The sequence below is a fragment of the Cucurbita pepo genome, chromosome 8 (assembly GCF_057944985.1).
Source record: "Cucurbita pepo subsp. pepo isolate OVF chromosome 8, ASM5794498v1, whole genome shotgun sequence".
In the NCBI taxonomy this organism is placed as follows: Eukaryota; Viridiplantae; Streptophyta; class Magnoliopsida; order Cucurbitales; family Cucurbitaceae; genus Cucurbita; species Cucurbita pepo.
The window spans coordinates 12,847,296-12,858,053 of NC_141805.1; the positions used below are offsets into that span (position 1 = coordinate 12,847,296).

The following is a 10,758-nucleotide window of genomic DNA, read 5'->3' on the forward strand; positions in this document are numbered from 1 at the left end:
TGCTACACTTGATGCCTTCTTCTGTTGCAATAGCGTCAATTCTTCCAATCAAATGTGAGATTTCACGGAATTCATCATTTGTAATCCACATCGTCAAGTCAATCAACAGGAACTTAAAAGTGATCGATTCAACATTGCAGAGTTAAATAATAATAATAATAATAACAACGCGCAGAGCAGCTTGGATCCTAAATGGCCAGGGGGAAAAGTGGAGGTACTGCCATAGGCAGAGGAATGCGAAGGATCACGAGCAGCAGCAGAAGCTCGGTTCTGCTCTCGAGGTTTCAATGAGATCTCGTGCAGAAGTGAAACGTTTAATCAAGAAAATACTGAATATTATATTTTTGTGATGCAGGAGGTTACTGCATTAGCATTTGATGATATTGGTGGATTCCAAATGGCCGCCGGCAGTAGCTCAGGAAAGGTAAAGCTTCATCTCCTTAGTTGTGGTGTTCTTGGAATTGAAATCTCTATGACTTTCCTGGTGTGAATCATATGAAGAAAAATATATGAAATTAGATTTGTGCTTTGCCTTGTTTACCGAGAAGGAAGATAAAGAGGAATGAGACGTGGACAAGGTGAGGGCATAGAGTGTTCCCATCTCACCCATGAGAAGATTTTATAAACTGTAAATTTTGTTAGGTTAGTTTTTAAGTTATTAATATTGTTTCACTTGAATGAGGAGAGCCTGTTCTTTATTAATATCATCCAGAATCCAATTGAAAGAACGAAACTTTATTAATCGCTGGATCGATTGTTGTACATGTAGTTTAGGAAACAGATTATGTGTTAAACTGAAGTAGCAAGATAAACGCACCCTACCCTCCAAACAACCAATTAATTAATATTTTGAAACATTGATCTTTGCTGCAAAAGGAGAATTAATAGAGCCAATCCAAAGAACCCCATCCTCTCCCTCTTCCACTTCGGAAAAACTTCTCCCTCTCAACTCTGCTTTACCTTCGATTATCTCCATTACTTCACCTTCTTCACTAATCCTCACCCCAACCCCACCACTCCCTATCCACTTCCCCAAATAGCTATAAATCTTGTCCACGTCCAAAGGAAGCTCCACTAACCCCTTCCCTATCCAACTCTGAGACAGGATGAACCTCAACACCCCTCCTCTTCTGGAGTGAATTCCCACCCAAAACCCCCCTCCTTTACTACTACCACTCCTCTTGATGTTGTCCGGGAACCCCGGGAGCTCCCCCACCACCTCGGCTTTGCCCGTCCCCAGCCAGTATTTGAGAATCCTGCACTTGCTGGTCTCCGCGAGTAGAAGGAAATCCCTGTTTTTGCTCAGTGACACTCCGTTCGGAAATGAAAGGTTTCCCAACAAATGGCTTAGTTGTTTGGATTTTGGATCATATTTCATTAGCCTTCCTGAACTGTCTCCACTTAATATAGCCGACGCAAAGTTCCTGCACAAAAAACACACAACATTTAAATATCTTTTTCTATACACATAATCAATCAATAAAATAATTTTTTTTTTTTTTTTTTTAAAACGTTCGAGTCTAATTTGAAGTTTTATAAATATGGTTAAACTTTATATGATATATATATATATATTTGTTAGAAAATATTATTAAATTTATTAGAACGTTTCATATTTTTTAATAAAAATTATATTTTAGAAAATATTAACAAAATACATATAAAGATGACAAAAATTTATCGAGAGCGATCCGTGAATTTCCAAGAATCCCGCCCCATTCCTACAAAATAAAAACAAGTACGGCTTTGGGTCTCCGCCCCATGCACGTCTTTACAGTTGGCCATCATTTTTTTAAAATTTTGTGAGTGTGTTTTTGGATGTGAGAGAGGGGTGGAAAGAATAAAATAAAATACCTTCTGTGATAGTGGGAAGAGCTATCGGTGAAATAGACATGTCCAGAGAGTTGATCAATGTCCAAACTGTTGGCGAAGCTGAAAGAGTGGAAGCCCAAAACCTGGTCCTCCTTCATCTCGAATTCAACTGGTTTGGCTAAACCGCCGTTTGCGCCGACTCGAAGCAATCCCATGTAGGCATCGGCGATGTACAGATCCCCGTCGCCGTGTTTGAATCGGAGCCCTAATGGTCTCCCACATCTCTCCTCCTCTTTCTCTCCCTCTTCACAACCTGTTCTGTTCATTTTCATCTACAAATCATCACCACATAAAAATGTGTAATGACAAACAGCAGATCCCAACTTACACGTGGACATCATGCATAAGTAACCAACCAAGAGACGCCCCAAAATCGTAACACAAATAAAGATTTCATTTTATTTTTGGGAGTTCCTATTATTTTCCCAATCATTCATCCTTTTTTTTATTTTTCTTTTTTAAATTCTCAATCAAAGTTGACACAACAACAACAACAGCCACACTTTTATCGTAATCCATCAAAATCTTATCCCATTCAATACTTCTCACCAATTATCATAATCCTTCTCTCCCACACAATTTTTTTGTTTCTAAATTATAAACAAGTTAATTATAACAACATTAATGCAACCGAATATAGTGTGTCAATATTTTCAGATCAATACTAATTTATATTATTAACAGATTCAAGTCAATATTCCTTTTGATTTTAAATTTCAGACTCAACTTTAACCATACCTCCAACTATAAGAAATCTCAACTCAACTAAGAATCTTAAATTTTAAATTCCCAAAACTAAAAAAAATAATAGAAATAATAATAATAATAGTGAAGAAAGTGAATATTATATTTTAATATTTAAATAATTATATATATTATTTTTTCCCCCTCTGGTTGCCCCTCGAAAGCAACAAATGAAGCCAGCTTGGTAAGGTGCCAGTTCTCGAAAATAAATATTTAATTAATAAAAAAAATCATCGTGCATTTTTTTATTTATTTTTAAGAACATCATGCATTTGAATAAACAATAGAAAAGGAAAAGGAAAAGGAAAATACAAGCAAGCGTCGTGATTACCTGTTTGGAGAAGTAACGGCGAAATCGATCCACCGTTGTTTATCAGGCAGCCATTTGATAATCCTACCGTCGGAGATGCCGGTGTAAGGTCCGCCGCCGGCGCTGTCGAAGGCGAAACTCTCCGGCCCTACACCGCCGTCAATTGACAAATATTCTATGTTCGGTTCATCGAGAGTCTCCGGCGGCGGCGGTGAAAATCTGGTGGTGCTGATGGCGAGTAGGGCGAATATGGCGGCGACTGCGGTGGCGGTGAGGCAGAGGTTGGAGTACATAGCTTTTGCACTGTGAGAGAGAGAAGGGAATTTCAGAGATGTGTGAGATGTGTGAGATGTGTGAGATGCGTGAGATGTGTGAAGGTTTTTTGTTAGTTTTGTTCTGGAGACCTGTGAGTGGCAATTATGAAATTTACATTATTGAGACTGTTTCTGGCCCACTTGGTCGTTACAGATTGAGAACGAGATGAGGTTGTGAGAAAGTTGTGAGAAAACCTTTTGTGTTTATTTTCAACTTCAGCATCCACCATAAGCCTTTTGTGTAAATGGAAGGAAGTTGTGAGAAAACCATTAATTTTTGTGTAAAAAATGGAGGAACTAATTTTTTTGAATGGTTGTTGAGGTTTAAAGTCATTGATTATTTATTCTCCTTCAAGCTTTTCTTGCTTAAATGAGGCTTAGGTTGCACAGAAATGATTTGAGCTACGGTGGAGAATAAATGGGCCAAGCTTTCATATCAATTCTCCTAATTTTTCTCAAATTATTGAAATTACTGAATTTATAGAAATTTTTCATTGGCGAGTGGGTTTGGTGATAACTATCCCAAAACTGGAACCATATGGCAAAAATGAAGAAAGATTCAAAATCCGAATGTCTGTATTAACCAAAAGTTAAATAAATCAACACGAGCTTTTTCTCAAACCCCTTTTAGTATCTCCTACTCCAAAAGGGAAAACTAGAGCTGAACTATCTCCAGAAATAGCTTAAAAACAGCCTACTTTAATTCAAAAACACCCACAAACGGCATTAGGACAGATCCAAACCACAGCTTTCCATCCTTCTCTTCCACTTCACTAATAAACTTCAAAGTTTTCCCTTCACAGTCTTCCAATACCTCCAAAATCTCTCCTTCCTCACTCAACCTAACCGCAGTTGCATGGGCCTTCCCTCCCACCAGCAACCCATGCAATTTCTTGAAGTCAACAGGAAGTTTCAACAGTACCTTCCCAAACCAAGAGGCTGAAGAAACCAATCTCCCAACAAGTCCCTTTTTAGCATGCAAAGCAACCCAATACTCGCCTTTGGGGTTCCTTCTAATATTGTCCGGATACCCCGGAAGCTTGGCGAGAACGTCCGAGTTTCCTGCTTCAGGACCTCGAAGCCAAAATCTGAGGATCCTGCCAGTGGTGGACTCAACAACAAGCAGATAGGACTTGTCTTTGCTTAATGCAACACCATTGGCAAAAGCAAGGCCTTGCAATAAAACCGTAACTTGTTTACTATCTCGGTCGTACTTAAATAACCTTCCCGTGCTATCTCCGCTCAAGATCGATGCCATGAACTGTCTGCAAGTATAAAACATTCACAAAACAAAAGTTGAACAGAAGTCAAATATTACCCCAGCAAGTTTATGGTCTTCGGTTCCAGTTTCAAATGAAGTGTTGACATACAAAAGCAAATTACACTCTCATATTCAAAGGAAAATGTTAAAACAGAGATAACCAAAGACATTACAAACATAGTACTCCAGTTAAGCATTAGAAAGAAAAAAAAAAAAAAAAAAAAAAAGAAACAGAGGAACCAGAAAAACAATGAGCTTATGTTCATCAGATAAGTTTTTTATCAGATGTTTCAGATTTTTTTCTCAGATTTTCTTCTTTAAGATCAATTGCTAAAACGAGGCACGAATATGCTTTTAAGTCTTAATTACCTTCTTTGGAAAACTGTACTGCTGTCTGTAAAGTAGATCACATCACCTTCTTCATCAATATCAAGATCATTTGTGAAGCGAAGTGGCTTGCCTTCGAATTCAGTCACAAGTTTTGTTGCCAAACCTCCAGCCGGTCCCACTACATGAAGACCGAGATAGGCGTCGGCAATATAGAGATCTCCAGTTTTCTTATCAAAACGCAGTCCTAATGGCCTCCCACAAACATGCTCCAATTCAAGAGCAAACGGGCGAACACACTCACTCCTTCCAGAACATAAAACGAAAGAATTAACAGGTGAACCTGAAAAATGAATAATACTTGCCAAACAATCATATGCACATCCAAAACAGACATTCAAATAGTACCAATATGAGCAGAAAAGTAAAAGTTATAAGACAGAAAAATGGAATACTTCAAAACCTGATATCATTGGCTCAAATTGTATAGAGAGCATGCTTTGTTTTTCTTAGGCCTAAGACGGTTGTCTTCCCCAGTGTCAATCCAATTTTAGTTTCCCTGAGATATCTTACTCAAGCAATCACGGGCCAACAAAGAGAAGCTCACTAAGTCTAGCAGTTGTGTCAAGAACAAATAATTGATGGACAAGATGCATAATCCCCAAAAGGTTTGGCAGGGTAGGTGGGATAGCCAAGCCAGCCATTTCATGATACTAAGCCAGTCATATCCAAGAAAAGAAAGAAACATTGCGAATTCACCAAGCAAAATGAGAGATTGATTTGAACCCTCAGTAGTTGTTTGTTTTAAAAAATTTACCGATTTTCAAGACCAGAGCAATTCCTACCTAAAAATGATTCCTCAACAAGTTGAAATGGAAGTTAAGGCGAAAAAAAAAAAAAAAAAACAAGAAACCAAAGACGAGGTCAATGCATCATTGGATAATCAGTTCTCCTAATCAAACAATCTTACAATAAAAAATTCAACTCTGATCCTGTCTAATAAAAGACATAAGTTGCAGCCGAGCATCACCATTCCATGACAGTATTACACAATATACAGCTACAAAAAGAACTGAAAAAGGCCTCTCCTAAAACATTTCAATTCCACTCCATCGCAAATTTTTTGTACAAACTCAGAATTTCTTTCACATAGAATCAAACAATCTGATGAATATACAATTTTTCTCCCAAATACAGAATCAACACAAGAAGATAAGATTGTACCTCTGAGAACTAGTGACAGCGAAATCAGTCCACCCACGGCCATCGCCTTGCCACTTGAGAATCCGGCCATCTGCGACGCCGGTGTAAGGGCCATCTCCGTTGGGGTCAAAAATCAAACTCTCTGGTCCAATTGCTCCGGTGACCGGGATAACGGTGGCGGAATGGAGATAATCATGGGTTCCGGAAATCTGCGGCGGCGCTAGGACCTGATTAAGCTGGAGGAACGGGGTTTGGAGCGAGAAGAGGATGGCGACGAGGGCTGCAATCGTGGCCACCGTCAATGTAAGCATCGAGTTCATGGGGTGTGTGTGTGTGTGTGTGTGTGTTTGTTTGGGGGAATGGAAAGGGAAGCGAGTGGATCCGGTAGAAATGGGAATGGTTGGAGTGGAGAAGCGGAGTTTACAAGTCTGAGTAAGGTGAAAAGATTGCTTTCATATTCTATTTTTGTATTCTTTAATTACTTTTCCTCTATTTTCCACCCTAAACCATTGTATTGGTATCGTTTTTCGGCCGGCGGATCCAATTGGCAGTAATAAATATTTTAAACTTTAGTAACTAATTCCTTTTTTATTTTTTAAAATCAACCTTTTATGAGCTTTCCAAATCAAGCCTTATTTTGTTGTTCTTCCTTTTTCAAATATTATCATTTTCACAATAATTTAAAATTATTGTTATTTATTTATCCGAGTGTTTAAATAAGAATCCACGTCGGAGAGAGAGGGGGAGAGAGAGAGAGAATAGGGAAAAGAGTCAAAGAGAGATGAGTGACTGGGGGGTTTTGTGAGGGCGCGAGTATTGCGGTTGGAAGCGTCTCTCTCCCCCATCTGATTTCTCTTAACAAACTTTTTCCTATTTTAAAGAATTGCAATAACACAGACCTCAAAACTCTCCCCTCCAGACCTGGACTTCTTCTCCATATTGGTATCATAATAAGAGTCTCCCACCCCCCACCTCCGCAACACACCAAAATAAAATTAGAAGAATTCAAGACCCAATTAGAATTTAAATTATATATTTTTTTTTTAGTTCAACCTCCCCCCCCCCCCCCCCCCCCCCCCCCAATAAATATACCTCTCTCTCCCTAATTTCCCATTTACCCCTCTTCTCGCCTCTGGCTTTACTTTAACCTAAGGCAGAGTTCCCATCTCTGCCTTAGCCATTTCCCGTTATCCTACCTCATCCACCCACCATCCACCATGGTCTTCCAAGATTTCGACCAGATCTCCGAACGCCGTCGCGCCGAGAGGGCGCGCAAGTTCCGTAATAGGGTCATCATCGCCGTCGTCTCAACCTTCCTCATCCTTGTTCTCGTCGTCGCCGCCGTCTTCGTCCAAGTCTCCCCACCCACCAAATCCACCACCAGAGACGGCGCCGGCAGCGGCAGCAGCCGCAGCAAGGGAAGCTCCAAAGATCATGCGACATCCGACGTCAAACAGGTGTCCCGCGCCCAGAAAATGATTACCATGATATGCAACTCCACAGACTATAAAGGCAAATGCGAGAGCACTTTGAAGGAAGGCGTAGAGACCCACCCCGATTCCTCCGACCCCAAAGACCTCATCAAGCTCGCCATCGCCGCCGTCTCCACCGAGGTTAACTCCGCCCTGAAAAAAGCTTCCGCCATGAAGTTCCCCACCCCGGAGGAAAAGGGGGCGTTCGAGGACTGCAAGCTCCTGTTGGAAGAAGCGGTGGAGGAATTAGAGAGGTCTGTGAGCGAATTGAGCAGGAAGGATCTGGGAAAGCTGACAGAGAAAACGACGCCGGATCTCAACAACTGGCTCAGCGCGGTGATGTCGTATCACGCCACTTGCGTGGATGGGTTTCCAGAGGGGAAGTCGAAGACCCAAATGGAGGCGACGTTGAAGGCCGGAAAGGAACTGACGAGTAATTCGCTGGCGATGATTTCGCAGGTGGCTACGTTCTTCTCAACGTTTGAAAAGTCGGATGGTGGAGGAGCTGCAACACGACGTCGTCTAATGGCCAAAGATGGGCTACCCAGCTGGATGACCAGCTACGAACGCAGGATGTTGAAGCGCGATGCGGAAGACGATAAGCCGACGCCTAATGTTGTGGTCGCCAAAGATGGGTCCGGAAATTTCAAGACCATTAACGAAGCGTTGGCTGCCATGCCTGCAAAATATGATGGACGGTAGGCTCTGTTTTTTTTTTTTTTTTTTTTTTTTTTTTTTTTTTTTTTGTTAGTACTTTATATAATTCATATGAATAATGTATTGTATTAAAATGGATGAAAACAAGCAGGTACGTGATCTATGTTAAGGAAGGGATCTACGAGGAGACGGTGGTGATTACCAAAAAAATGGCGAATGTTACAATGTACGGAGATGGATCTCAGAAGAGCATGATCAGTGGGAATAAAAACTCAGCGGATGGAGTTCGAGCCTTCCAAACCGCATCTTTTGTGGCACTTGGAGACGGGTTGTTGGCGAAAGGGATCGGATTCAGAAACACTGCAGGTCCAGAAAAGCAGCAGGCCGTAGCCGCCAGAGTCCAGGGCGACAGAGCCATATTCGTGAACTGTCGGTTCGAGGGGTTCCAAGACACGTTGTACGCGCAAGCCCATCGGCAGTTCTACAGGAGCTGCTTGATTACAGGCACGGTGGACATCATCTTCGGGGACGCGGCGGCCATTTTCCAAAACTGTAATTTCATGTTGAAAAAGCCGTTGGATAAGCAAGCGAACGTAGTAACGGCACAGGGGAGAAGTGACAGACATGAAACCACAGCCACTGTGCTGCAAAACTGCAAGATATTGCCGGACAAGACGCTGGAGGGTGTGAAGGCGCAGTTCAAAAGCTACTTGGGGAGGCCTCGGAATGAGTACTCCAGGACCATAGTAATGGAGTCCGAAATTGAAGATATCATTCACCCCGATGGGTGGATGCCTTGGGACGGGGATTTTGCACTCAAAACCTTGTACTATGCTGAGTTTAACAACAAAGGGCCTGGGGCTAAGACCGATGCCAGAGTGAAATGGCCTGGTTTTAAGGTGATTGATAAGGAAGAGGCTGCAAAGTTTACGATAGGAACTTTTCTAGACGTGGATTGGATCCAGAGCTCCTCGGTTTCTGTTCATGTCGGCCTGTTTTGATATAAACACCAAAAAAGAAAAAAAAAAAAAAAAAAAAAATCCATTTTCTCATCTCCTTTTCGTCCACTTTTCCTATTTGTTACATGCATGCATGCCTCAATTTTTTCTATTTATTTCTATTTCTACTTCTTACTTCTACTTGTATTTAATACATATACAACGCCCAAATACTCTAACAAAACTAGAGATTCCCTCGTAATTGTTTTTTCTTTAAAAAAACAAAAAAAAAACAACAAATTTTTTCTTGTATATTTTTCTTTTTTTTTTATTTATATCATTTTATTTTTTTAGTTATGAATCAGCCTCCGTTTTATATTTATAATTAATTTTGAAATCAAATAAATTATAAATGAAATGGAGATGGTAATAAATGGATAAGATATTTGTTTATAGTAAATGTCAAATAAATCATAATTCATAACTAGATATCCTCAAGGATATATTTATAATTAATTTTGAAATCAAATAAATTATAAATGAAATGGAGATGGTAATAAATGGATAAGATATTTGTTTATAGTAAATGTCAAATAAATCATAATTCATAACTAGATATCCTCAAGGATATATTTATAATTAATTTTGAAATCAAATAAATTATAAATGAAATGGAGATGGTAATAAATGGATAAGATATTTGTTTATAGTAAATGTCAAATAAATCATAATTCATAACTAGATATCCTCAAGGATATATTTATAATTAATTTTGAAATCAAATAAATTATAAATGAAATGGAGATGGTAATAAATGGATAAGATATTTGTTTATAGTAAATGTCAAATAAATCATAATTCATAACTAGATATCCTCAAGGATATATTTATAATTAATTTTGAAATCAAATAAATTATAAATGAAATGGAGATGGTAATAAATGGATAAGATATTTGTTTATAGTAAATGTCAAATAAATCATAATTCATAACTAGATATCCTCAAGGATTTGATGATGACCGAACATTCTCAAGAATTAATACAATTGACAATAATAAAGTGATTTGGGGAATGCGACAATATGTACAATATTTAGGCAATATTCAAGTACTAAAAGGTGCCAACATAAAAGGATAGAAAGAAGAACTATCAACAATCAACAATCAAGTATTGTGAGCAAAAGACAGGAGAGGGTTTGAAATAAATGGTGGACGTGGTGACAATCATAGAGGAAGAAGAGAGCATAAACTGAGAATAGTGTACTTTATTAATATTCCTAACACAAAATTACTCTAAACTAATTACACTTATATATATTTTTTTTTTAGTTTTTATGATTGAGCCATGAAAACAATAATGTACTTTGTTGATATATGTAATTAATTTATGTAAATATTTCTCAACAATCTAATTATGAGGAGGTTCATATCCATTTATTTATGTATTTCTAATTTACTTTATTGTGAATTTTGAGAAGTTTCAAATTTACAAATAAAAAAATGAGTGGGCACCTTTTAAATTTTTAAAATTTAGAAAGTTTTTATTTTTATTTGAACGTAGGCAGTTTGAACATTATATATAATTTATAATTAATATTATTCACTTTATTTATCTAAATTAAAATTAATATTCAAATGTTGTTAATAAAAATAGACAAAT

The 10,758-nt window shown here is 38.5% G+C and overlaps 3 protein-coding genes across 3 annotated transcripts; 1 reads left to right on the forward strand and 2 right to left on the reverse strand.

Annotated features, from left to right (window-relative positions):
* Positions 1-719: 719 nt before the first annotated feature.
* LOC111800575 (protein STRICTOSIDINE SYNTHASE-LIKE 2) lies at positions 720-3,540 on the reverse strand. The gene is made up of 3 exons (XM_023684328.2): positions 2,948-3,540; positions 1,855-2,130; positions 720-1,424 (listed from the first exon to the last, which is right to left on the reverse strand). The coding sequence occupies exons 1-3, from the start codon at positions 3,217-3,219 to the stop codon at positions 842-844; spliced, it is 1,131 nt and encodes a 376-aa protein (XP_023540096.2). The 5' UTR covers positions 3,220-3,540; the 3' UTR covers positions 720-841.
* Positions 3,541-3,796: 256 nt separating this feature from the next.
* On the reverse strand, positions 3,797-6,479 carry LOC111800574 (protein STRICTOSIDINE SYNTHASE-LIKE 10). Its single transcript, XM_023684327.2, has 3 exons — positions 6,053-6,479; positions 4,871-5,134; positions 3,797-4,505 (listed from the first exon to the last, which is right to left on the reverse strand). Exons 1-3 carry the CDS (start codon positions 6,349-6,351, stop codon positions 3,935-3,937), a joined length of 1,134 nt encoding a protein of 377 aa, XP_023540095.2. The 5' UTR covers positions 6,352-6,479; the 3' UTR covers positions 3,797-3,934.
* Positions 6,480-7,116: 637 nt separating this feature from the next.
* Positions 7,117-9,293, forward strand: LOC111800581 (putative pectinesterase/pectinesterase inhibitor 45). Its single transcript, XM_023684336.2, has 2 exons — positions 7,117-8,201; positions 8,312-9,293. Exons 1-2 carry the CDS (start codon positions 7,249-7,251, stop codon positions 9,159-9,161), a joined length of 1,803 nt encoding a protein of 600 aa, XP_023540104.2. The 5' UTR covers positions 7,117-7,248; the 3' UTR covers positions 9,162-9,293.
* Positions 9,294-10,758: the final 1,465 nt, after the last annotated feature.

Coding starts and splice junctions, on each gene's coding strand:
- LOC111800574 (XM_023684327.2), bottom strand. CDS start 6,351: ATGAACTCGATGCTTACATTGACGGTGGCCACGATTGCAGCCCTCGTC. Junction 5,135..6,052: donor GCTGTCACTAGTTCTCAGAG/GTACAATCTTAT, acceptor ATGTTCTGGAAG/GAGTGAGTGTGTTCGCCCGT. Junction 4,506..4,870: donor AGTACAGTTTTCCAAAGAAG/GTAATTAAGACT, acceptor TTATACTTGCAG/ACAGTTCATGGCATCGATCT.
- LOC111800575 (XM_023684328.2), bottom strand. CDS start 3,219: ATGTACTCCAACCTCTGCCTCACCGCCACCGCAGTCGCCGCCATATTC. Junction 2,131..2,947: donor GCCGTTACTTCTCCAAACAG/GTAATCACGACG, acceptor GAAAATGAACAG/AACAGGTTGTGAAGAGGGAG. Junction 1,425..1,854: donor TCTTCCCACTATCACAGAAG/GTATTTTATTTT, acceptor TTTTTTGTGCAG/GAACTTTGCGTCGGCTATAT.
- LOC111800581 (XM_023684336.2), top strand. CDS start 7,249: ATGGTCTTCCAAGATTTCGACCAGATCTCCGAACGCCGTCGCGCCGAG. Junction 8,202..8,311: donor CCTGCAAAATATGATGGACG/GTAGGCTCTGTT, acceptor GAAAACAAGCAG/GTACGTGATCTATGTTAAGG.